At 33.4% G+C, this 25,044-nt stretch overlaps 5 protein-coding genes across 5 annotated transcripts; 2 read left to right on the plus strand and 3 right to left on the minus strand.

Annotated features, from left to right (window-relative positions):
• Positions 1-253: 253 nt before the first annotated feature.
• P175DRAFT_030820 (uncharacterized protein) lies at positions 254-1,763 on the plus strand. The gene has a single exon (XM_040892824.1). It carries the CDS (start codon positions 428-430, stop codon positions 1,532-1,534), a length of 1,107 nt encoding a protein of 368 aa, XP_040755755.1. The 5' UTR covers positions 254-427; the 3' UTR covers positions 1,535-1,763.
• On the minus strand, positions 1,567-1,946 carry P175DRAFT_030816 (uncharacterized protein). The gene has a single exon (XM_040892823.1). The coding sequence runs from the start codon at positions 1,848-1,850 to the stop codon at positions 1,599-1,601; it is 252 nt and encodes an 83-aa protein (XP_040755756.1). The 5' UTR covers positions 1,851-1,946; the 3' UTR covers positions 1,567-1,598.
• A 456-nt stretch (positions 1,947-2,402) lies between these two features.
• P175DRAFT_0513359 (lysine--tRNA ligase KRS1) lies at positions 2,403-4,640 on the minus strand. The gene is made up of 3 exons (XM_040898741.1): positions 4,300-4,640; positions 2,617-4,204; positions 2,403-2,541 (listed from the first exon to the last, which is right to left on the minus strand). The coding sequence occupies exons 1-3, from the start codon at positions 4,513-4,515 to the stop codon at positions 2,531-2,533; spliced, it is 1,815 nt and encodes a 604-aa protein (XP_040755757.1). The 5' UTR covers positions 4,516-4,640; the 3' UTR covers positions 2,403-2,530.
• Positions 4,641-4,758: 118 nt separating this feature from the next.
• Positions 4,759-8,210, minus strand: P175DRAFT_0497488 (putative dynamin GTPase). The gene is made up of 4 exons (XM_040896293.1): positions 7,655-8,210; positions 5,530-7,607; positions 5,335-5,476; positions 4,759-5,281 (listed from the first exon to the last, which is right to left on the minus strand). Exons 1-4 carry the CDS (start codon positions 7,737-7,739, stop codon positions 5,058-5,060), a joined length of 2,529 nt encoding a protein of 842 aa, XP_040755758.1. The 5' UTR covers positions 7,740-8,210; the 3' UTR covers positions 4,759-5,057.
• A 993-nt stretch (positions 8,211-9,203) lies between these two features.
• P175DRAFT_0497489 (uncharacterized protein) lies at positions 9,204-11,651 on the plus strand. Its single transcript, XM_040896294.1, has one exon. It carries the CDS (start codon positions 9,254-9,256, stop codon positions 11,555-11,557), a length of 2,304 nt encoding a protein of 767 aa, XP_040755759.1. The 5' UTR covers positions 9,204-9,253; the 3' UTR covers positions 11,558-11,651.
• The last annotated feature ends 13,393 nt before the right edge of the window (positions 11,652-25,044 follow it).

Below are 25,044 nucleotides of genomic sequence, written 5' to 3' on the forward strand. Positions count from 1 at the left end.
ATGGCCCGGCAGCGCTGTTTTCCCTGGCGATGCCCTGCTTGGTGGCTGCATTGTTGACCTCACTAACGGCTCTGGATGAGATCGTGGTGGTGTTTCCATTTTTCCTGTTTGCCAGTCTTGCCCTTCTTCTGGGGTTGACCTTGGGAGGGGACACTTCATCTTCATCGATAGGGCAATAGTGGATACGGCCACTGGCATTGTGAGCACGACGGCAATCCCTGGCAAGCGTGCAGTTGTGGCATGTCTGCCAACCACAGGTCTTGCAACGAGACATGCCAATGACATTGCGCATGTTACAGATGTCACATTTGGCCGTGTGGGCAGAGACCATCTCAAATTCGGTCAACAGAGGAGGCGGTGGAGGATTGTCGTTTGGCACCTGGATTGCATTCGCCGCAGCAGCATCGTTGGGGGGCATGTGTGGCTGATGGACAGGGCAGTAGGGAATGATCCTGTTTCTGACGATGACAGGAACGTCTTCAGGGAAATTTGCCAAAGTCTCCATATGATCGTGGAAATTGTCCTCAGGCACATAGATGGTCAAAATCTCCTCGTGATTCCCGCCCTGGCCGTGCTCGTGCTCGTGGTCGTGGCGAGGAGTGTTGGGAGGGGGGCGAGGAATAAGAGCAGCCTCGTTCACCTGATCAAGTTCTGGCTGCTGGTGATTGTGGTTACCAGGCTGCTGGCCAAAGAGCGACGCGTAAGAAGGAGGTTCCTCAGCCTGAGCCTGAGCCTGCTCTTCAGGGGCCTCTCTCTCAGGAGTTTCTGCTCTGTCAACATGAATTTCATGGACCTGCCGAGCCTCATTGACAGGAGGAGGGACAACATCATTTTCAATCATCAAGTGATCAATGACGTTGCCATTGTTCTATCAGACAAAGAGGAGAGTATCCTTGTTAGCCCGCTTCAACAGGAATTCCGCAACAGCAAAGGCAAAAACAACAATGACAAGAAACAGATATTGGAACAAAAGACTTACCAGGGTCTGGAAGAGCTGGTACAATTCATCAGGAAGAGGCGTGGGGTACTGCTGCTCCTGCTGATGCTGCTGCTGGTGCTGGTGCTGGTGCTGGTGCTGGTGCTGGTGCTGGTGCTGGTGCTGGTGTTGCTGCTGGTGCTGCTGCTGGTGCTGGTGCTGCTGGTGCTGATGTTGAACCTGCTGATGCTGAACCTGCTGATGCTGAACCTGCTGCTGATGATGCTGCTGAACCTGCTGCTGAACTGGCTGTGGCAAAGGGGCAGGCGGCATGACATGGCCATTTGGGTTCTGAGCAGGCACAACATTCGGTCCGAAAATCATTTCAAGCTGTCTGTCTTCATTGTCATCAAAGACAGGAATAGCTGCTCCAGGGGGGAGGACGACATAATCGATGTAGTCACCGAAAATGACCTCCGGGCCAAAGTTGGGATGATTCATTGCTGCTCACTCACTCCTGAATTTACTTCCTGGGAGTGTACTTGTATTTGGCTCCGTGCAGAACAAATCCAAAATCCAGATCACAATCCAGATCAAAGGATTCAGAGCAGGCTTTGAAGACAGCAAGATGGGTATTTCAGATAAGAGGGAACAACAGTGGTTGGCTGGATTCTTAAGAGTTTTATGGTTCAAAACGCAGAGGTTTCAGTCCCATAAGGTAAAGAAGAGATGAGAGAAAGGAAGAAGAGAAAGGATCTGGGGGAGAGCAAGAATACCCAACTTCTGTTAGTCCTGCACGTGAGTTTGACTGTTTGTGAAGAGGTGAATGCGAATTTAAGCGAGGATGGCGAGGATGGCAAGATGAGGTAAATATCGGCATATTTGAGGCATGGGGTTTAGTACTAAATGTTTTAGTGCTATAAAATGCGCGCATTTCTCTATTGAAAGTTGTGTTTCCCGCCACCTCTTTGGCTATACGGAACGAAAGTGAAAGGGGGATGAGAGAATAAAAGGCGGCAGAGAGATAAGGGTGAAGGAATAGCAGAGAGGTGAAGGAAGTGCTTCTTCGTCTTTAACACAGATTTAGGGATGATGGCCCAGCCATGCCTTAGTTTACCAACTATCTCAGGACCAAAGAACACAGAACAAATCGTGGAATTTGCTACCATCCTCGCTCGAGAAAAGAGAAATGTGTCCCATGTAGCAACTAGCAAAACCACGCGTAGTAAACAAAGTGCAGGAGGCAAGACCTATTATCGACATCATGGATTGGATTTGCTCTGGGAGTTCCCTGCAGAGACGACGTGAAGGACTTGGTGATAACCTACAACCGGCTAGGTAGTGACTGACATGTGTGCCGAAGGGCCCAAAGACATGATCTAGCCTTTTGAAATGGCTATAGAACCGTTCTGCTGGCGGCGGAGGCAGGCTACGTACGTATGTATATCAGGTTGAATAAAAAGCAATGAATGAATGGATACGTCAAGACAGTGTAAAATTTAGTTGTATTTTCATCTCGTTTACATTTTTCATAGACGGACCAGTCAAGTCATGGAACAAATCATCAGCAAGAAAACCATCACATCACATCCGCTAGAGCCAGGTTTTTATGATCTATTTGTGGGCTGAAACGAAGCACGTTAGCGAAATATGCTCGACAAAAGTTCAGGTACACACTGGGGAGGTAGATAGAGACTTACGAATTCCCTCCTCTGGTTGAGGTTCAATTCCGACAATCTCGGCAGCGGACTTGCCTTCTGCCGCGGTCTTGTCCTCCTTCATGAATGGGAAGGCAAGCACCTCCTTGATGCTGTAGTTATCCGTCAGGAACATGACCAGGCGGTCAATGCCCATACCCCAGCCACCGGTAGGAGGCAGACCGTACTCCAAGCTGGTACAGAAGTTCTCATCAATGAGCTGAGCCTCATCGTCACCCTGGTCCTTCTGGCGGGCCTGCTCCTCGAAACGGAGACGCTGATCGAAGGGATCGTTCAACTCGGTGTAGGCGTTGACAATCTCCTTCTTGCAGACGAAGGCTTCGAACCGTTCGCAGAGACCAACGTTCTTACGGTGGTACTTGGCCAGAGGAGACATCATCTGGGGGTGACCAGTGATGAAGGTGGGGTTGACGCAGGTCTCCTCAATGAACTCGCCCACAAGCTTGTCGAGCATACGGGCGTTGGTGAGAGGGGGGGAGCACTCGACGCCGGTCTTCTTCAGCACACGCTTGAGGAACTCGCCGGTCTCAGCGGTGTGCAGCTGGTCACCAGAGGGGAACTTCTCGCCCGTGGCCTCCTCAAGAGCGGGGATCATCTCCACGCGCCTCCAGGGAGCCTTCCAATTAACGTTGTACACCTCCCCACTTTGGGTGTGGAATGTGGTCTCGTAGCCACCGGTGATATGCTTCACCAGTCCAGATACGAGCTCCTCTGTGAGGTTCATGACATCGTAGACATCAGCGTAGGCCCAGTAGAACTCGCAGGTTGTGAATTCGGGGTTGTGGGTAAGATCAATGCCCTCGTTTCTGAACTGACGGCCAAGCTCGTACACACGCTCGAGACCTCCGACGATCAGCATCTTGAGGTACAGTTCAGGAGCCACACGCATGAACAGGTTCATATCTAGGTCGTTGTGGTGAGTGACGAAAGGCTTGGCAGTCGCACCACCCGCAATGGCGTTCATCATGGGGGTTTCAACCTCAACGAAGTCACGGCTATCAAAGAAGTTGCGGACGTAGGTGACAATCTTGGAGCGAGTAATGAAGACATTACGAGACCTGTCGTTCATGATCAAGTCCAGATAACGCTGGCGGAAGCGTTGTTCCTTATCTTGGAAACCATAGTGCTCACTGGGGATGGCGTGCAAGCAAGGAGCGAGAAGAACCACCTCCGTTGCGAAGATGGAGAGCTCGCCATCGGCGCGGTTCTTAGGGTTGCTGCGACCAGGGAAACCGGCAATACCGACGACATCACCTCTGCGGAGGTGCTCGTGCTGTGCCTCAAAAGAAACATCACCCGTGACGTTCTGAGCCTGGCACACCACCTGGACCTTGACACCCTCTGCACGGATATCGTAGAAGATCAACTTGGCGCCGGATGAGCGCTTGGTGTAGATTCTACCAGCAATGCGCACGGTGGTGTCGGGCTTCTGTTCACCCTTGGCAAGACCCTCATATTCCTTCAGGTACTTGCGCAGGTCATCGGTAACCTGGAACTTGTGAGGATACGGATCCGGTTGCTTGGTCTCTCTGAGTTTGTTGATTCTCTTGCTGCGGATTTCGAAGTATTGCTAGCACACGCAAAAAAAAAAAAAAAAAAAAACGTCGATTAGCATCCTAGGAACAGTCGAGCCATACCCACAAATCGACTTCCAACAGAACTCACATTGGGGGTCAGGTTAGCCTCCTCTTCCTCGGCAGAGACTTTCTTCTCTGCCTTGGGGGGGGCAGCGGCCTCCTTCTCCTTCTTCTTAGCCTCCTTCTCGCGCATCTTCTGGCGTCTCTTCAATTCAGACTTGGAGACCTTCTCACCGGTGACCTCATCAAGCAGAAGGTTGGCCATGGAGGCCTCGGCCTCCTTGACTGGGTTGGAATCGGCCATAGTGTAAGAGGGTGTGTATCCGGACGCTCTATTTACTCACACCAGAAGCGTAAGTTAAAAAAAAAATCGAGAGAGAGAGAGAGAGAAAGGGCGCCGGCCGATGATGGAATAATTGGAAGTAGAAGTGGGCGAAGATGAAGGAGGAAAAGCGCCAAAGAATTTTGGGCGGGGAGTCCACCGCGGGATGACTGTAGTTAATTGGGTACGGATGGATGGGCTCAAGAGCTACGAGATGAAGATTACCTCCTTAACACCTTTCATTTGCTACATATTCTTTGATAAAAATCGAACTATTCAACTAATACTGGTTCTCCTCGCCATATCTCCAATTTATGACCCTTCGAGCAGACTGGGAACGTACTGGTACATTCAAGAGATCTGTGACCGCAAGTAGAAATTAGGGCATAGGGCATGGGCACCGAAGTGGGGGGTTTTCGCTGCTGCCGATATATTTTATTACCCCGCCTTGATACAGATCACAACTCAAGAAGACATGAAAGTCGCAAAAGAAATCATAGCAGATGGGAGACAGAAGGGGTTCGTCAGTAGCCAGCCATTGCTGGGGAACGCAGACCCCATTCCTCGGGCTGCTGGGACTTGATCTCGCGTCCAAAATCAGTAAGCCTCTCATCTTGCTCAACATCCATCTTCGCAGTTTCAAGCCACGCCTGCGCTTTGTTGATTTTCTCCTTTTCTTTGAGAAGATACTGTCGTCGGCGTTGGCGTTCGGGGTCTTCCGCCATCAGCTCGTTGCAACGGTCGACGGCTACCGAGTGAATTAGCATTAGTATTGTGGGATAGAGAGTGTGTGTGACATGCCATTCTCATCATGTATCCTGAGTTCACTCTCAATTTCGGTGATCAATCCCTCACGGCACTTTAAAAACAGCTTTGTGTGAACACTCTGACAAATAGAGTCAACAAATCTCGAACTCGCCACGTCGTAATAGCCCCGGGTCGACTGAAACTAGTTAGCACATATAGAGGCATTTCGTTCATGGTCAACCCCCTTACAGCCATCATTCTCACTTCCTGAGAGAAGTTGTCCGCACCGAGATCGGCAACAATTTTTTTGATCTCCGCCTCCCTTCTGGGGTCTCCAGCTGCAGGCTTGTGCTGAAGGTCGAATAAGCAAGCGGCACGGGCTTCAGCTCGGCGTCCGTCAAGATATTTGTAAGCTGCCTGAGTTGCAAGCTCCAGAGCCGTGCTAGCCATGGTAAATGGTTTGTGATGTTCGATGTCGAAAATCTCATCAGCGTGGGCAATGTGGTCTGCTCGGAGCCTCTGGGTGTAGTTCTCGATTATTCGTTTCAGCTCGCGATAAAGGCCTGTCTGGTGGTACTGGAGGAAAGTCCGCTCTACTTCTGTCAATAGCGTTTCTTTAACCAGTCGATGTGTAGCATATATGAACTTCAACATCGGGTCTTTCCAATGTTCGACACTCATCCTGTTCATTGTCTCAATAGACTTCGGGTTGGTTTGCCCCGGAATCCCTGCTGAGTAGGAGTCCAACCGTATGTCGCGGATTTCTTCCCAGCTGAACGTCTTAATGGGTCTGTCAAATTTGTCGAAGTGATGGGTATAATATCCCGAAGATGCCGGTGACTGCTTGTTTCTGGCGTCTGGAACGACGCCGCTAGGTTGATCTGCAGATAACTTGCGTTTCACCGACCGCTGTGTCGTGACCTCGCAATCGGAATCGTCACCATTCTCAACCGGTAACTTCTTGTCTGAGTCCGCCAAAAGCCTTACTGTAGGGCGAGACTTGACGAGAGCGCGTTTAAAGTCAGAAGCAATCTGACCCCAGATCTTTTGCATAGGATATTCGCGTGATCCGCCGTCAATATGACAACGGATCTGGTCTTTCAACATATGCAGCTTTCCACACAGAATATATGGAACATTGGCAGAAGGTGGATCCGGAAGAGTCTCAAGTTCGGCATCGATTCGAGCCGCCTTTCCATTTATCTGCTCAATGATCTTCGGCAGACATCCCTGTATTTGCTGGTACAACAAGCTTGAGAGAGCAGTCTGTAAATGGCGCGTTCCAAACCTATCTTGGTAGACTGCGAGCTCTGTGATCCATGGATGAGATGCGAAGAAGCTATCCTCCTCCTCTCGAGCTTGTGAGTGCTCCACAGATGGGTCTGGGTTGTTTCGAACCACATAGTATCCATGTCCTAGTGAGAATTTATCCCCCTCTAAAATCTCAATCCACTGGGCGTAAGATTCTCCGTGTGGGACTCGATCTGGCTTGGTCAAGACACCCAAAGTTCTACCCTTTGCACCACGAACGTCTCGCATGATGCGGGCCGCGGACGAATTCATGACATCGTCCGTCATGGTGATAGTCAAGAGAACGATGCAGTTGTCCTGGGATATGTACTCCTTCACCAGGTTCTCGACGAGGCTAACCAGATACCGTTCTTCATCAAACTCGGCCTGGTTAATGACTCCGGGGAGGTCATAGAAAGAGAGATTGGGGAAGTTGGGCGCAGAAATATCTAGTCGAACGATGTTCGGAGAGAACTTTACCTGGCAGTATTGAGGATCAGTCCCCACATTCTGGCCTGGGATATATTCACTCGTGGGTCTTCCTGGGTTCAAAATAGCCATCTGTGCCCATTTTATTGCCTCCTCGATATCACCCTTGTGGGAAATGGTAATAAAATGTTCATCTTCTTGGTCTTGTTCGTGCCAAGGCCCCAAAGGTTCCGATCTCTTGGGAAGTTTGGTGGTCTTTCGAGAGCCATCGAACATATACTTCCGGGAAAGGTACACTCGACATATCCAAGGTTGTCCATTTTCACTCTCAGTTAAGTTGATCTCCATGGGGCAGCGAGTACAGGTTCCTGCACTTCTCGGGACCTTAATCTCGCTCATTCCTTCAATGAGAGAGCTTTTCCCGGTGCTCTGATCGCCGATAACACAAATTTTTGGCAGCGTGATGTGGCTATCCTCTATACCCAGGTGTCGAAGATCCTGAATTTTCTTAACTAGGGCAGTCATATCTTGTGCAATCATGTTTATTGTGTCAGCGGAAGCTGGTGCAGGTGCGGCCTCCATTCTGAAAGGTGAGCTTCGCACTGTGACTGGGCAATGTTAGAGTCGTAGACATTTGGGTATTGAAAGGACTGACCAGGTCTGGAGCTTGGCCGCTCTAGTATGATGAGCTTCGATTCTGGGGTGGGACTTCTCTCTCCTGGAATTATAGTCGAGGGCATGTTGAGAATCAATGTGGAGGGTGTTGTGAGAGTAATGGTAATGTTAACGACAGATGAGGATGAGTATCGAATGTAGGAATTCGATGTCAGTCTGAAGGTAGCAAGAGAGACATAAACACAAGAGAGAGATTGTGTAGTGAAGTAAATGCAAGTCGAGGGTGAACAAAAGCGAGGGTGTGAGAGTGAGAGTGAGGGATTAAAAAAAGGAAAACATGGGTTGGCAAAATACCAAAAGAGAGGAAAGTAGGCAAGATATATCTTGCAAATAATAAAAATGCAGAATATGGAGATTGGATGACATGATGGAATTGTGGGTGATGTACGGACGAGGCCAAAGTGGTGTATTGTAGACAGCCAAATTTATACGCCGAGGATACAATACTTTGTGGAGGAGTGGAGGCGCCAACAACAGGCAAAGATTGTAGAGTCGGGCAACACAAATGCTGATTTGAATAATACTATGAAATGAAGATTAATTGCTTGCCGTTATTTTATTCTACTGGATGTATATTTATTTAATAATATATGAAAGTCCCCCTCAAACACCCGTGGTATGACCCGTACACCGTGCTGAGTTCTACGCGCACTGGCGGTTCGGAAGAACTATGGCCCGCAGGGCCATCTTTTCCGTGCTATAGAACCTGGGGATGTTGGTTAACCTGTTAGTTATGGAGATTCCTATATTATCTACTTTTATAAGCTATTACCATGCTAATGCCTACTTGAATGCCTACTTGAATGCCTGCTAATACTTGCTTTAATACTTGCTTTAATGCCTGCCTCGATGCCTGCTAATACTTGCTTTAATACTTACTTTAATACCTACTTGAATGCTTGCTTTAATACCTACTTGAATGCTTGCTTTAATACCTACTTGAATGCCTACTTGAATGCCTACTTGAATGCCTACTTGAATGCCTACTTGAATGCCTACTTGAATGCCTGCTTTAATACCTCATTTAATACCTCATTTAATGCCTGCTTCGATGCCTGCTAATACCTCCTTTAATATCTATTTTAATGCCTATTTTAATTCTAACTTCCATACTTATATTAATATAGTAGCTATCATACTATAATTAAGACTATACTATTAGTTTGCCATATGCCCTAACAAGCCACCGAGCGTAGCGAGGATTTAAGGCTAGTATATATATATATATACACACGCTAAAGCAAACGCCAGGCAGGTACAATATGTATCATAGCAGAGTGGTGTTGAGAGGTGATGCCTGGACAATCAGGTACTCAATTGCCTTACTGATAAGTAGTTGTTAACTAACTAACTTAGGTCTCTGTAGTTAACAAGTTAACTACCTTTAGTTATTAAAAAGGTACAACTTTCTCTGTAATTGCCCCGCTGAGCTAAAAAGGTGTCAAATGTCTACTTGGCCTGGTTTCCTCTGATTGGCTATTGTTATCCGTGGACCGTTCCCGAGGCTTTCTACTCAATGCCAGGATCGCCCTCACAACATTCTGAACTGAACCTCCATCCAACCCATTACCGAGATATTATGGCTGGTAATAGATCGCCAGATTACAAGGCTCTCTTCCTCAAAGTGGAAGAGGAACGAAGGCAGGAAGCAGAATTACGAAGGCAGGCAGAAGACCGAGTGAAACAGGCAGAAGACCGAGTGAAACAGGCACAAGATCGAGAGAAACAGGCACAAGATCGAGAGAAACAGGCACAACACCGAGAGAAACAAGAAGCAGAGTTACGAAAGCAAGCAGAAGTGCATACCCAACCGACAGCTTTTAGGGTGTTTGTTCAAGCTTGTCACAATTTACTTTCTCTTCCATTGAAAGTCGGCACGCCAGCTAAGTCCACGAAGGGGAAGATCCCACCACCTACTGGCAAATACTGCCCAACACAACTTCGCTACTGGTCGGACTGTCCAGCACAGCAGCAAGAAATATTTGATGCGGTTTATACTTACCTGCAACCAACAGGAGAAGATGGACCCCAACTATTTGCACCCCTAGTTGAACTGCACGGCCTCAGTCGACGCTTTTCCCGCCGAAAGCTGCGAAGTGAAAAGGATCTTGAGAGTTACGAGCGATTCGCTGTTGAAGATCATGTCCATGATATTATAGCCGAACTGTGCAAGATACCGGCCGCCCGAGAGAAATTCCAGCTTGGCGATGGAATTATTTTTGAGAATCATGCGAATACCCTAGATGAACCACAAGACGACGATGACGATATAGAAGCGGTTGATCTATCAAGTACACAACATCCAAGACCGGATCAGTTTTGTATCCATCGAGTTGACGGCACTACCAATACCTTACTGACCACAGTCGAGTACAAACCGCCGCATAAGCTCAGGATAGAGGATGTACGGTCGGGCCTTCGATCCATGGACTTTTGGAAGGATGTCGTCAACCAGAACAAAATACCTACCGATATGGATAAAAAGCTGAAGTATAACGCGGAACAGCTGGTTGGCTCTGTGTTAACTCAGGAATATCACGTTATGATTCAAGAGGGGCTGGAATATTCCTATATCACGAACGGGTTGTCTTTAATTCTTCTCCGCGTTCCACATGACGAACCCAGTACGCTTTATTATTACCCCTGTGAACCCAATCTCGACGTGGATTTAGAGGATCCCGATATCATTCTGCAACCGAAAACCACGATCGCTAGGGTATTATGCCTCTGCCTGATATCTTTTCATTCCCGGATCCGTGATCAAGCGTGGCGGCAAGCTGCAAGATCTCAGTTACATATATGGGAGACAAGTTTCGACCATACACGGTCCCAGATTCCTAATGAAGAGCTACAGAAAGCCCCTCCTGACTCAGAATATACAGGCTCGGAATCTACAGGCTCGGAATCTACAGGCTCGGAATCTACAGGCTCCGAGTATTTGCCCTCATCTCCATTATCGCCCACCAAGGAACCGCGTCGAACCTCGGCCCGATTTCGAGGTGACTGTGCACCCATTGAAATGATGTCTCAGAACGAACGCATGGATTCATCTGACTCCGACGCAGGCCCAGCAACCCAGAATCGAAAGCGAGGCTTCAGCCAAGTTATGTCTTCGCCGTCTAGTCAACATTCATCACGTCCAACGGATTCGACGCCTCCTTCTAGTGGTCAATACCAACAGCACGCGTCACGATTCTGTACGCAGCGGTGTCTGTTAGGTCTACAGCAGGGGGGTGCATTAGATGGCCTTTGTCCTAATGTCCAACTCCATCGGCAAGGCCAGGAGCGTGACCGACATAGTATCGATGCAAAACAGCTGGTGCAGCTGCTGAAAGAGCAGCTCGATCAAGACCTCGACCACAACTGTACGCCGTTCGGAGTTTGTGGATCATACGGTGCACCATTCAAGATTACATGCGCTGCATATGGCTATACGGTGGTTGGAAAGGGGACCACGTCCCGACTCTGGAAGGAGGTCTCCGGTGAAGCAGAGATATACCGGGTTCTGCAGAAGGCACAGGGGCTTGCCGTCCCGGTTTTTCTTGGCGCTATTGATTTGAAAATGATGTTCTTCCTCCACGGAGCTGGAGAGATCCGACATATGCTGCTTATGGGTTGGGGGGGGAGGAGTATCGGAACAGCAGAGAGTTTGACGCTACGCCAGGAGATCTCCAGGTCCAAAAAGCAGGTCCGTAAGTTAGGCGTCATGCATGAGGACCTGCGGCCTGAAAACATGTTATGGAATGACGAACTGGGTCGGATCATGATCATAGATTTTCACCGGTCTCAAATCGACCGCCGCCCGGCAGCAGAGCGGGTTGGATCTTTGAAGAGACGACTCAATATCCGGCCGGGCCAGTCCAAACGACCTCGAGTATATTAGAGTACTTTTGAGTCAGTTGTCTTTGTTTTCATGACCAGACTACAATTATTTCAACCAGCGAAACACATTTCCAGATTAAGAGCTTGGTCTAATTTCCCTCTCGTGTCCCCTCTATAGCCGCTTTCTCCGTAGATAAAGGAAGAAGATGGATATTGTAGACTGCCTTCAGAGAATCCTACAATAAAATAGTCCATAGGTTCAGGACATAACTTGGAAAGTAAGACTGACTATCAGCTCTAGAGATGTTGTCAGACAGGCGGTAGAAGATGGCAGATATTAATCAGCGCTAGTCCTATTCTATCCCTACCGGATAAACCCATAAATCCGACCAAAAAGCCAAGTCACATGGCATCCATGGTTTGTCGGATATATGATGATCCTAGGGGTAGCTCAATGGAAGCAGGTGATCGGATATATTGATGTGTGTGTCTGTTGGGGGGTTGTGTGCTTGCCTAAGGCCTTAATATAGGGTAATAACCCCCCCTTTGCTTATTAAGTATATTATGAGATACCCCTTTAATTTAACACACCCTCTCAGGTTTAAAGGATTTTATCTAGTTTGAACCTGTAACTATATAATTTAAGATACTATTCTTATTCTAGATAGGTTTAAACTATATCTAGTAATAGGTTATCTATTAACTTTAGTCTCTTTACTATCCCTAAATCCTTCATAAATATCTTAAAACTTTGGTAAGATAGTATCTTGGTTAACCTATCTATAATTATCTTAGTAGTAGGATAATATAATACTTTTATCTTTTTTTTCTAGGCTTCCTACCTAATCTAGTAGTTATAAATATTTATATAGTATAGTCTTATATTTAAGTAGTTAATTTCCTTATTTACTAGTTAGATAGTTTATATATTATTATATTAAATATTAATAATTAGATTCTTTAACTCTACCTAGATTTTATCTAGTAGATACTTAGTAAAGATTCCTTCCTTTACTATATATAATAATATTAATAATTCTATTTTAATTATAGAAATTATTATAATTACTTGCTTACTAACTTTCTACCTTATTATATCTTTAAATAACTTTATAATATACTTCTGTAAGCTTCTCTAGTCCTAATTATCTATAAATAAAGTATTACTATATAATAGGTAGTTATCTAAATTTTTAAGTTATAAGGTAAGTTTATTTATTTTTTTTAGATATTATAGATATTAATCTACTTTAATATAGTATTCTTTACTAGGGTTTATAAGATATTAAAATAGCTAGAATACTATAAATATAATATTTAGTTAAGTTATAACTATTATATATATTATAAATCTTATCTTCTATTAATATTATTAGGTATATAAGTAAGATACTCTATCTTAATCTTTCTAGGATACTATTTTTACTAATATAGGAGTAGTATCTAGATCTTTCTTTTTATCTACTAGGTTAGTAATTTTATTAATATATATTAACTAATCTAGTTAGATAAGCTTATTCTCTCTATTCTAGGTAATCTTTATTTCTAGGAACTATTATAGGTTATTTCCTCTTATTATCTTAAATTAGTCCTAAAGCTCTTGTGTGGTAGCCTGTATTTATACTAATAATTTTTAATAATAGATAAATATAATATTATCTATATAAAAGAATATTAGGATCTTACCTCTAGTAATATAATATAATTTATATAAGATAGGTTTATATTCTAGTAACTTTAGGATCTTTTAGAAAGTTATCTACTATAAATAAGGGGACTATTTAAGTCTATATAATACTTTTTTTAGCTTTAATACTTTATCTAGTTTTTAATATTTTAGAGATATTTTTATATATATTTCCTTATTATTATCTATATTAATAAATATATTTATAATATTATATTACTTTAATTCTAGATTAAATTAGGCTACTACTACCAGGAAGATTTAGAAGGATCTTACTACTAGAATTATAATATATAAGTCCTTTATTAAATTCTCTTATTAATCTTCTCTTATTATTAGGCATGCTTTATATTTAGTTAGGTTACTATTTTAATTATTTTTATATATATATACTTATTTATATTCTAGTACTTTTATATACTTAGGTTTATCTATTTTTATCTATATTTTTATTATTTTATGGCTAGCTAGGTAGTCCTGTTCTACCTTTATAAATTCTTTAGATAATAAGTAGTTTTTAACTTAGTAATATATCTTTAGAAGGATTAGTAATTAATCTAGATAAGTTTTAATTAGACTCTTTAGTTACTTATTCTATCTTTATATTTCTACCTTAAAGGCTAGTATTCTATCTTATTAGGTTAGTTATATTAACCTCCCTACTATAAATACTGATTTCCATGCAATTTAGTAGCTTCTATTTGGCTTAATTTCTTCTTTAATTTTGGTTGTCTTATATTAGTAAGCACCTGCCAACATTGCTACTAACTATTCTAGGCTGCTACCTAGTAGTATTAGATAGGCTATTTACTTATTTATATTAGTATTCTTATCCTTATCCATAGCTTTAAGTACTAATCTTAATATTTAAACTAAATAATTAAGTAAGTTAAAATTATTTTCTAGAATATCTTTTATTATAGGGTGATCTATATTTAATACTTCTTAGATTAGAATATAGGTTTTAACTTTAATATCCTTAATTATTTATTTAAATTTATTAATTTTAATTATCAGGAAGTTATTCTTTATTACTTAAATAAATATATCTCTATCTCTTAAGAAGAATTCTTCCTTATTAAATATAATATTTCTTATATAGATAATCTTCCTTTCCTTCCTTAAGTTCTATATTTAATAGATATTAGTAGATTTATATCCTACTATATATTTTATAAATACTCTTAAATTAAACTACTTTCTATATTTTATTATTATAGTTACTTGTAATTTAATTATTATAAATATCTTATAATTATATACCTTTAGGTAAGTTCCTTAAGGTTTCTTATATTTTATTACTACTCTATCTTAGTAAGTAATATAAATATAGAATTAATTAATTAATATTTTTTATCCTACCTAATATTTAGGTATTTAGTTATATAAATATACTACTATATAAATATATTTAGATTATAAAAATATAAGTAATTTTACTCCTTATTTTATTATATATATTTTTTCTTTTATTATACTCCCTAAGTACTCTATGCCTCTATTTTAGGCTGGTATATATAGAGTAGAGTAGTCAAGTCTTGCTTCTTTAGATTATATAAAGTCTTCTAACTATTCCTTTATTTTACTATCTAACTTAATTACTTGGGGTTTGATATTATATTGCCTTTCTAGGAGGGTAAATAAGTTAAGCAAGGTATTTTTAATTATCTCTATATTGTCAGGGGGCAGAGTCGGATTCAGATATTCATTGACTAGGAGCTAACCAGACAGAACAGCAGAACAGTAGATATTAGGTAATAGACAGGATGTAGCTTAAAGAGCTATAATAAGATTAAGGATAATATAGCTTAAATATAGGAATAAAGGTAGATAATTAAGGTAGAATTTAACTAAATAGATATTATAGCTTTATACTATAATAGTACCTCCCTTCTTAGGATTAAGCTTTATTAAGACTAGGAAGGAATTAGCCAGGGTTTCTTAGGATAATAGAGGTAGTAATTATTTACTAGTTAGTAGGTATTCTTTAGATATTTAGCAAGCTCTTTAATTAGCTTATTATATCTAATTTACTTAATAGTATATTATAGCTTAGATTTATTATAGCCTTAATAAATTTATTAAAAATTAAGGACTTTCTTAACTTCTTATTCTTCTAATTCTTCTACTTTAATAAGTAGTAGCAGATTAGGATATTAATTAAATAAAAGATTATTAGTAATAGAATAGAATAAAGATATATTAAATATAAGATAGATTCTTATACTTTTAGGTAGTTTAAGTTTATAAATATATAAGCTAATAATTCTCTTAATATAATATAGCCTAAAGTTCTTCTAGTCTAACTTCTTCTATAGATAGAGTATTTAGATATTATAGGTATCTAGCTAGATTTCTTACCCTATAGTATAATAATATATAGATTATCTTTAGTAATTAGCTTATACTTTATAATAGGCTTAAGTAAATAAAATCTTAATATAAATAAATTTATAAATCTTATATATAATATTAGTAAACTTCTTAATATTTTTTTTAGTAAGATAGATAGTAAGGTAGCTTAATTTAAATCTTAATATTAAGTAGAATCTATAATTAATTATAAATAATAATATTCTTATAGACTTAGAATAAATAGAGTTAGTAATAAATTTAACTATTAATAATTATTTAAACTAATTATTTTATAAATATAATATATATACTTATAAATATTATCTTAAGATAATATTAATATATTTAGTTTAGCTATTAATCTTAGAATAATAAGTAATAAATAATAAATTATAAATCTTTAAATAAGATATTAAGTATTTTTAAAAGATAATAATAAACTAGACTCTATAATTTAATATAATTATTTTAGGAATATTATAGAGCTTTTAAATATACTTAAGGAATAAATTAGCTACTTTTTTAATATTAATTATTCTAATATAGGGGAGGAAGTACTTTATCTTTATTAAATAATTAATTATAATTAGAATAATATTATAATTATTATTTAGTAATAAATATATAATAAAGTCTATGCTTATATCTTACCAGGCATATTTAGAAATTAATAAAAATCTTAATATTTCTTATTTTATTTCTTAGAAAGAAATAATTTAGTAGTAGAAATAATAATTCTAGACCTATTAATTAATATACTTATAAATTCTAGGCTAGAAATATTTATATAATATTAATTTATATATTTTAATTTTTTTAAAATATTTAGTAGCAGGATTTTTATAATAGAATCTTAGTATTTTAGCTTTTATCTTATTATAGTTAGGTATATAAAGTTAGTCTTAATATCTTAGATATAGACTAATATATTTATAGTTAGCTAGTATAATATTAGAATATCTTAGTAGATTATTCTTTAAGATATTTAGAATAGATTAGAACTTCTTATCTTATAAATAAGCTCTATTAAATAATAATTATAGTATTAATAGCAGGAAGATTAGTTTATTAGTAATAGGTTATTTAGTAAAGTATACTTAGTATTAGCTATTAATATTTAGTCTTAGATTAATAGTAGTCTTAGGTAGCAGGTTTTTAGATTTTAGAATAGTCTAGCTCTAGTAAAGAAATTATTTATCCCCCTCTTTAAGTAGGTCCTCTAATCTTCTAGTTAGTATATTAGACTTAATATCTAATTTTCTGGAGTAATAATATATTTAGAAATTAAATTTTAATAGAAATTTAGACTAGTAAGCTTATTAATAATTTAGTAGCTTAATTAATATAAAATACTCTAAATTCTAGTAATTTATAATAACTTTTATAAGTAATAAAGTTCCTTTTAATTTAGGATATTATTTTTTAAAGTAATAAATAATAATTAATAATTTTTTATTATAAATTTTATAATTATATTTTATTATAGAATATTTCTTAAAGAAAAATATAATAAAATATAATATATTTTTATTATTATATTAAGATAATATTCTAGTAAATATATAATTAGAAATATTAATTTCTAGAATTATATTTTTTAATTAATTAAAAAATTTTAATATTAAAGTATTTATAAAAATAGCTTTTAATTATTTAAATATTTCTTAATAAGTAGGTATCTAGTTAAAGTTAATATTTTTCTTAATTAGGTTAATTAATAGTCTAATAATTTTTAAAAAATTATAGATAAATTAATAATAAAAGTTTCTAAAACTAATAAAGGCTTAAATATTAATTAGATAGGTTAGTATTTCTTATTTAGTAATTATTTTTACTTTATTAGGATCTATTTAGAAGCTATCTCTACCTATAATTAGTCCTAGGAACTTTATCTCGCGTATAAAGAATTTATATTTACTAAATTTAGTATAAAGTCCTACTACTTATAAGTATTCTAATACTTATTAAATATAATAAGTATATTTAATATAGGTTTAGCTATAAATTAGAATATTATCTAGATATATAGTATAAAAAATATTTAGATAATTATATAGGACTTTATTAATAAATCTTTAGAATAATATTAGGGCTTTAGTAAGCCTAAATAATATTATTAAGAATTTAAATAAACTTAATTAAGTTTAAAAAATAGTAAGATATTCTTATCCTTTCTTAATCTATAGATTATTAAAAGTAGAAATAATATTAATTTTTAAGAAATACTTTATTTCTTTTAAGTTATTTAATATCTCTTTTATTAATAATAATAAGTAATAATCTTTTATAATAATTATATTTAGAACTTAATAATTTATATAGAATTATAAGCTTTCTTTAAGTTTCTTTATAAATAGAATAAGAGATATAGTAAGAAAAAAATTAGAATAAATAAAATCTTTTTTTAAGTTTTCTTTAATCTATTTTTTTAAAATTTTTAGTTTATCTCAGGACATGCTATATAGGCTCCTAAAAAATAAAATTTTTCTAGATAGTAATTTAATCTTATAATTATTAGGTTAGTAAGATAGCAGGTATTTAGCTTTTTTTAATAAAAATATATTATAGAATTTAGTAAACTTAAGGAGTAGTTATTTTTATAGTTTAGATTTAATAATAGTAATAGGATTTAAAATAACTTTAATATTAGTAATAATAATAGTAAATATCTAGTATCTATAGTAGGTATATATAATATAGGTAGTAATTAAGATTCTAGTAATATCTTAGTTCTTTAAAGATTTAGGATAGGGATTAAAGTATTAGGAAAAAGCTTTTAATAATATATTATATAATATTAAAATTTTTATAAACTTTAGAGATATATTATAGTATTTTTTATAATAAGGACTTTTAAATAGAATAATATAATTAATAAATCTAATTTAGAGATTATAAGTCTTTAATTAAGATAAGTTAAGAATAATAGGAAAATATATAAGTTAGATTATAAGAAAAATAGTATCTTTTTTAGTATAATTATAAATTCTTTAGATTAAATAAATAAAATAAGTAATATTACTAGACTTTACTAGAGTATTATTAAATTCCTTTAATAAGATAAGATTCTTTAATAATAGTATCTCTAATTAATTATTTATAATCTAATTATAATCTATAAAATATTTACTCTTAGCTCTAGAGTTAATTATAATAAAGATTAGTAGAATTTTATTAGGGATCTCTAGGTTAATAAGTAAGATTATTAATTTAGATTAGTAACTTTTCTCCTCTACTATTATTCTAGTTATTGCAGCCTTTAACAAGTAGAGGGAGTGCTAGGGGTATCCTTAATTATAATTTAGGTTAGGGATACTCTATTTTCTAATTTAGGGAATACAGAGTATTTAATAAGCAGGGTTCTAGTTAATAAGAGGTACAGGTCTAGTTTAGTAGTAAATATAGAGATATAGCTAGTTAGTCTTTAGTCAAGGTATAGGTAGCTACCTACTAGGTAGTTAGTACTACTATAGCAATAATATAGGTATTAAATTTAATAATTAAGATAATAGGTAATAGATAGATCTATTAGGTCTTTAGTAGGAGTAGTAGTAATAATAGGATTAATAAGAATTATAAGAATTTAGGTAGCAGGAATTAACTTTAAAATAGGTTAGGAAGGCTAGGAATTCTTTATAAATAGGGATAGGATAATACTTATATAATAATAATAATAATTTTCTAGATTTTATAAGTAATTAATAAAGTTATAATATTATAATAGAGCCTTAAAGTATATTAATATCTCTTAAAATTCTTAGCTAATAACCTATTTTAAAATTATAAGTAAGATATCTTTATTTATATTCTTTTTTAATATAAGATATTAAAATTTAGTAAAAAAAATACTAAACTTATAGTAGATTTATTAGAGATAGAATAAGTTAGTATAAATATTAACTTCTAGATTTAAGTCTCTAAAAGCTTTCTCTAGAATTTTTAAAATTTTAATATAATTACTTAATTTATAGATTCTATCTTAAATATATAATAAGATTTAGATATATAAGATTTCTTTAAAGTAATTAATTATATAAACTATTTTACTATTTAGAATTAGAAAATAATTAAGGTTTATAATTATTTTCTAGTAGATTTAAGAAGTAAAGTATCTTAAGTTACTTTATTAGCTATTAAATTTATTAAGATTAAGAAATTATTTAGAGGTTTAAGTAATAAAAATAAATATAATAAAAGTAATAGTAGTAATAGGAGAGATAGTAATATTAATATCTTTTTTAAAAGAAAATAATAATTAAGAAGATATATTATTTTAAATAAATATTTTAAATAGCTTCTATTAGATTTCTTTAACTTATATTTTCTAGTATTTAATTATACTATCTTTCTATTAAATATAGTTAAGAAGATTAGTAATAATAGAGTATAAAATAGATAATTTATAAAGTTTTTCTATAGTAGTAGTAAAGAACTAGTATATTTTAGTAATATACTATCTTAATTTATCAGGGGTATTATATAAGAGGGTTTCCATGTCTTTAAGTAATATAAATAGCAAGGTAGGCATGATAGTAGTAATTAACTCCTAGTAAAGAGGAGCTATGTAATATTAGGGGGTAGAATTAGATTTAGATATTTATTAATTAGGAGCTAATTAGATAGAATAGTAGAATAATAAGTATTAGGTAATAGATAGGACATAGCTTGAAAAGCTATAATAAGATTAAGGATAATATAGCTTAAATATAGGAATAAGGGTGGATAGTCAAGGCAGAATCTAACTAGATAGGTACTACAGCTTCGCACCATGACATATATATTAATCTAAGAGGTAGTAGTCCTATATAAAACTTAATTACTTATCTATAACTAATAATAGGGCTTAATAATTATTTATTCCTATTTTAAAGTTATAAAAGTTAATTACTAATTATAAACCTAATTTTTCTATAATAATATAGTTCTTTTAGTTAATTCTTTACTTTATTTTTACTATACTATAGGTATTATATTCTACTATAGTAGGTCTTCTAATCCTTACCCCCTTAATATTCTTAACTAGATAATTTAATACCTATAGTCCTAGATATCTAAGGTATAAATACTATTATTTTACATCTCTAATATTAATAATAATTTAGAATATTACCTAGCCTATTATACTGTATAGTTTACTATTATATTTTATTATAAATTAGCTATATTTCTTATTAAGATAGGCTGCTACTACACCTTTAGATATATAGAGTAAGTTAAAGTTAGGATTATTCTTAAAATAGATACTTATTTAGTTTAGTAATATAAATAATACTAGATTACATACTATTTCTTTATAGTAAGCTATATTCTTAAAAATTATATAGCTATATTTTATATCTTTATCTCTTTAAATTATAACCTATATACTAATATCTTTATATCCTATAATAAGTACTTTTAAGTCTCCTGCCTATATATAGTTATCTTATATTAATTCTATATATTACTTAAATTAATATAAATTATTAAATATATAAATTAATAATTCTAAATTAAGAATAATAGAGTACTATAATAAGTATAATATAATTTTAAATTAAATATTAAATAAAGCTTTAACTTTACCTCTATTCTTACCTTTTATTTAATCTATTTCTTAGTTACTTCTTTTTTCTAGTTATTCTAGATCTTGTTTATTTTATTCTCGCTCCTTTATTACCTTTTTAACTAGGGCCTTATTTATCTTAAGTTATATATTAACTAGCTTCCTTATTATATTCCTTTTCTTAAAGTCCTTAGGCACCTTTTCTAGGAATAGATAAAAGTATTATATCTATTTATATCTTTAAGAATATATATTATATAACTAATATAAGTTCTTAGAAGTGCTCCTTTTAGAATTTATTTTTCCTATATTATTATATCTATACTTATATTTTATTTCCTTATCCTGTAGTAGAGATATTTCTTTATTACTAGTTATATTTATTATATCTTTAATAATAAATATTAGTCTAAAAGCCTCTCTACTAGTCTTATTATACTACTATAGAAATATATTAATAATATTATAGAAGTTATTTATTATAATATAGAATAATAGTATTCCTACTAGTATCTCCTTCTTATAATCTGATTAATAGGATATGGTCTAGGATAGAGCTAGATAATATATTATATTTAGGAAGTCTTCTACCTAGTCTAGTAATAATATTATAACTTTAAGATTTACTTTAATTACTTATTAAATAGTAAATTTCTAGTTATTTAACTAACTAACTATATTACCTTTTAGAGGTTAGATTACCTTTATATAGGTATTATAGGCTATATTTTGAATTTATCTCTAGTTAACTGCTATATATTCTTTCAGTTTGAGGTACTACTCTTCTAGGATTTTTATTAGCTTGCAGTAGAAGTAGTAGACTTTTAGGGAAATAATATATTAAACTTAATCTTTTAGTTTCCTAAGTTCTATAACCTAATAATTATACTTATTTATTTCTATTTTATAGAATACTACTTTAGAGTTAAAGTCTTGTAATAATACTATAGAACTCCTAGTATTATTTACTAGTAGAATTTCTCTACTATCCCTAATTAGTCTAGTAGATTATTATAGATAATTCTTGCTACCTTCTATTATTTCCTATAGATTATTATCTCTTGCCTGTACTTTAAATAAGAATTACTATATTAGCTAGTCTTCCTACTTAATAAGCCTTACTACATTATCTTTATTATTAGTAGTTAGAGGTATTGTGCTTAGTATTTTACTAATTAGTAAGTTTAATAGGGGTTATTAGTATTTTAATAATTAGTAGGTTTTAGTAGGGGTTATTAGTATAGATTCACATGTTTTGAGTAAATATAAGACTCTTAATTATCAGATATATAATGATTCTAGGGGTAGCTTAATGGAAGCAGGTGATTAGATATATTGATGTGTGTGTCTGTTAGGGGGTTGTGTGCTTGCCTAAGGCCTTAATATAGGGTAATAACCCCCCCTTTGCTTACTAAGTACATCACGAGATACCCCTTCAATTCAACATGGTTTGTCGGATATATGATGATCCTAGGGGTAGCTTAATGGAAGCAGGTGATCGGATATATTGATGTGTGTATCTGTTAGGGGGGTTATGTGCTTGCCTAAGGCCTTAATATAGGGTTTTAACCCCCCCTTTACTTACTAAGTACATTATAGAATATATTTTTAATTTAATATATCCCCTCAGGTTTAAAAGATTTTATCTAGTTTATGTCAGGGGGCAGAGTTGGATTCAGATATTCATTGACTAAGAGCTAACCAGATAGAACAGTAGAATAGTAGGTATCAGGTAATAGATAGGATATAGCTTGAAGAGTTATAACAGGATTAAGGATAATATGGCTTAAATATAGAAATAAAGGTAGATAGTTAAGGTAGAATTTAACTAAATAAGTATTATAGCTTTATACTATGATAGTATCCCCCCTCTTAGAGTTAAGCTTTATTAAGACTAGGGAGGAATTAGCTAGAGTTTCTTAGGATAATAAAGATAGTAATTATTTACTAGTTAGCAAGTATTCTTTAGATACTTAACAGGCTCTTTAATTAACTTATTATATTTAATTTACTTAATAATATATTATAGCTTAGATTTACTATAGCCTTAATAAATTTATTAGAAATTAAAGATTTCCTTAACTTTCTATTTTTTTAATCCTTTTATTTTAATAAGTAATAGTAGATTAGGATATTAACTAAGTAAAGAATTATTAATAGTAGAATAGAGTAAAAATATATTAAATATAGAATAGATTTTTATATTTTTAAGTAATTTAAGTTTATAAATATATAGGCTAATAATCTTCTTAATATAATATAATTTAAAGTTTTTTTAATCTAATTTTTTTTATAGATAGAGTATTTAAATATTATAGATATTTAACTAGACTTCTTATTCTATAATATAGTAATATATAGATTATCTTTAATAATTAATTTATATTTTATAATAGACTTAAGTAAATAAAATCTTAATATAAATAAATTTATAAATTTTATATATAATATTAGTAAATTTTTTAATATTTTTTTTAATAAGGTAAATAATAAAATAGCTTAATTTAAACTTTAATATTAAGTAAAATTTATAATTAACTATAAATAATAATACTCTTATAAATTTAGAATAAATAAAATTAGTAGTAAATTTAGTTATTAATAATTATTTAAATTAATTATTTTATAAATATAATATATATATTTATAAATATTATTCTAAAATAATATTAATATATTTAGTTTAATTATTAATTTTAAAATAATAAATAATAAATAATAGATTATAAATCTTTAAATAGGATATTAGATATTTCTAGAAAATAATAATAAACTAGACTCTATAATCTAATATAATTATTTTAAGAATATTATAGAGCTTCTAAATATACTTAAAGTATAAATTAGCTACTCCTTTAGTATTAATTATTCTAGTATAAAAAAGGAAGTATTTTATTTTTATTAAATAATTAATTATAACTAGAATAATATTATAACTATTATTTAATAATAAATATATAATAAAATCTATACTTATATCTTATTAAGTATATTTAAAAATTAATAAAAATCTTAATATTCCTTACTTTACTTTTTAAGAAGAAATAATTTAATAATAGAGATAATAATTCTAAATTTATTAGTTAATATACTTATAAATCCCAGGCTAAAAATATTTATATAATATTAATTTATATATTTTAGTTTTTCTAAAATATTTAGTAATAGGATTTTTATAATAAAATCTTAATATTTTAACTTTTATCTTATTATAGTTAAGCATGTAAAGTTAATCTTAATATCTTAGGTATAGATTAGCATATCTATAATTAATTAATATAATATTAAGATATCTTAGTAAATTATTCTTTAAAATATTTAGAATAAACTAGAGCTTTTTATCTTATAGATAAGCTCTATTAAATAATAATTATAATATTAATAGTAGGGAGATTAATTTATTAATAATAGGTTATTTAGTAAAGTATACTTAGTATTAACTATTAATATTTAGTCTTAGATTAGTAGTAGTCTTAGGTAGTAGGTTTTTAGATTTTAGAATAATCTAGCTTTAATAAAGAAGTTATTTATTCCTCTTCTTAAATAGGTTTTCTAATCTCCTAATTAATATATTAGGTTTAATACCTAACTTTCTAGAGTAGTAATATATTTAAAAATTAAATTTTAATAAAAATTTAAACTAGTAAATTTATTAATAATTTAGTAGCTTAATTAATATAAAATATTCTAAATTCTAATAATTTATAATAATCTTTATAAGTAATAGAGTTTCTTCTAGTTTAAGGTATTATTTTTTAAAATAATAAATAATAACTAATAATTCTTTATTATAAATCTTATAATTATATTTTATTATAGAATATTTCTTAAAAAAAAATATAATAAAGTATAATATACTTTTATTATTATATTATAATAATACTCTAGTAAATATATAATTAAAGATATTAATTTTTAGAATTATATTTTTTAACTAGTTAAAAAATTTTAATATTAGGAT

This window comes from Aspergillus ochraceoroseus (assembly GCF_002846915.1).
Source record: "Aspergillus ochraceoroseus IBT 24754 chromosome Unknown P175scaffold_1, whole genome shotgun sequence".
NCBI classification, from domain to species: Eukaryota; Fungi; Ascomycota; class Eurotiomycetes; order Eurotiales; family Aspergillaceae; genus Aspergillus; species Aspergillus ochraceoroseus.

Excerpts from the sequence above, each read along its gene's own strand:
- P175DRAFT_030820 (XM_040892824.1), top strand. The coding sequence starts at position 428 with ATGGACAGGGCAGTAGGGAATGATCCTGTTTCTGACGATGACAGGAAC.
- P175DRAFT_030816 (XM_040892823.1), bottom strand. The coding sequence starts at position 1,850 with ATGCGCGCATTTTATAGCACTAAAACATTTAGTACTAAACCCCATGCC.
- P175DRAFT_0513359 (XM_040898741.1), bottom strand. The coding sequence starts at position 4,515 with ATGGCCGATTCCAACCCAGTCAAGGAGGCCGAGGCCTCCATGGCCAAC. Across the intron at positions 4,205-4,299 it reads AGGCTAACCTGACCCCCAAT|CAATACTTCGAAATCCGCAG; the intron begins GTGAGTTCTGTT and ends TGCGTGTGCTAG.
- P175DRAFT_0497488 (XM_040896293.1), bottom strand. The coding sequence starts at position 7,739 with ATGCCCTCGACTATAATTCCAGGAGAGAGAAGTCCCACCCCAGAATCG. Across the intron at positions 7,608-7,654 it reads GCGGCCAAGCTCCAGACCTG|TCACAGTGCGAAGCTCACCT; the intron begins GTCAGTCCTTTC and ends AACATTGCCCAG. Across the intron at positions 5,282-5,334 it reads CAGGATACATGATGAGAATG|CCGTCGACCGTTGCAACGAG; the intron begins GCATGTCACACA and ends TTCACTCGGTAG.
- P175DRAFT_0497489 (XM_040896294.1), top strand. The coding sequence starts at position 9,254 with ATGGCTGGTAATAGATCGCCAGATTACAAGGCTCTCTTCCTCAAAGTG.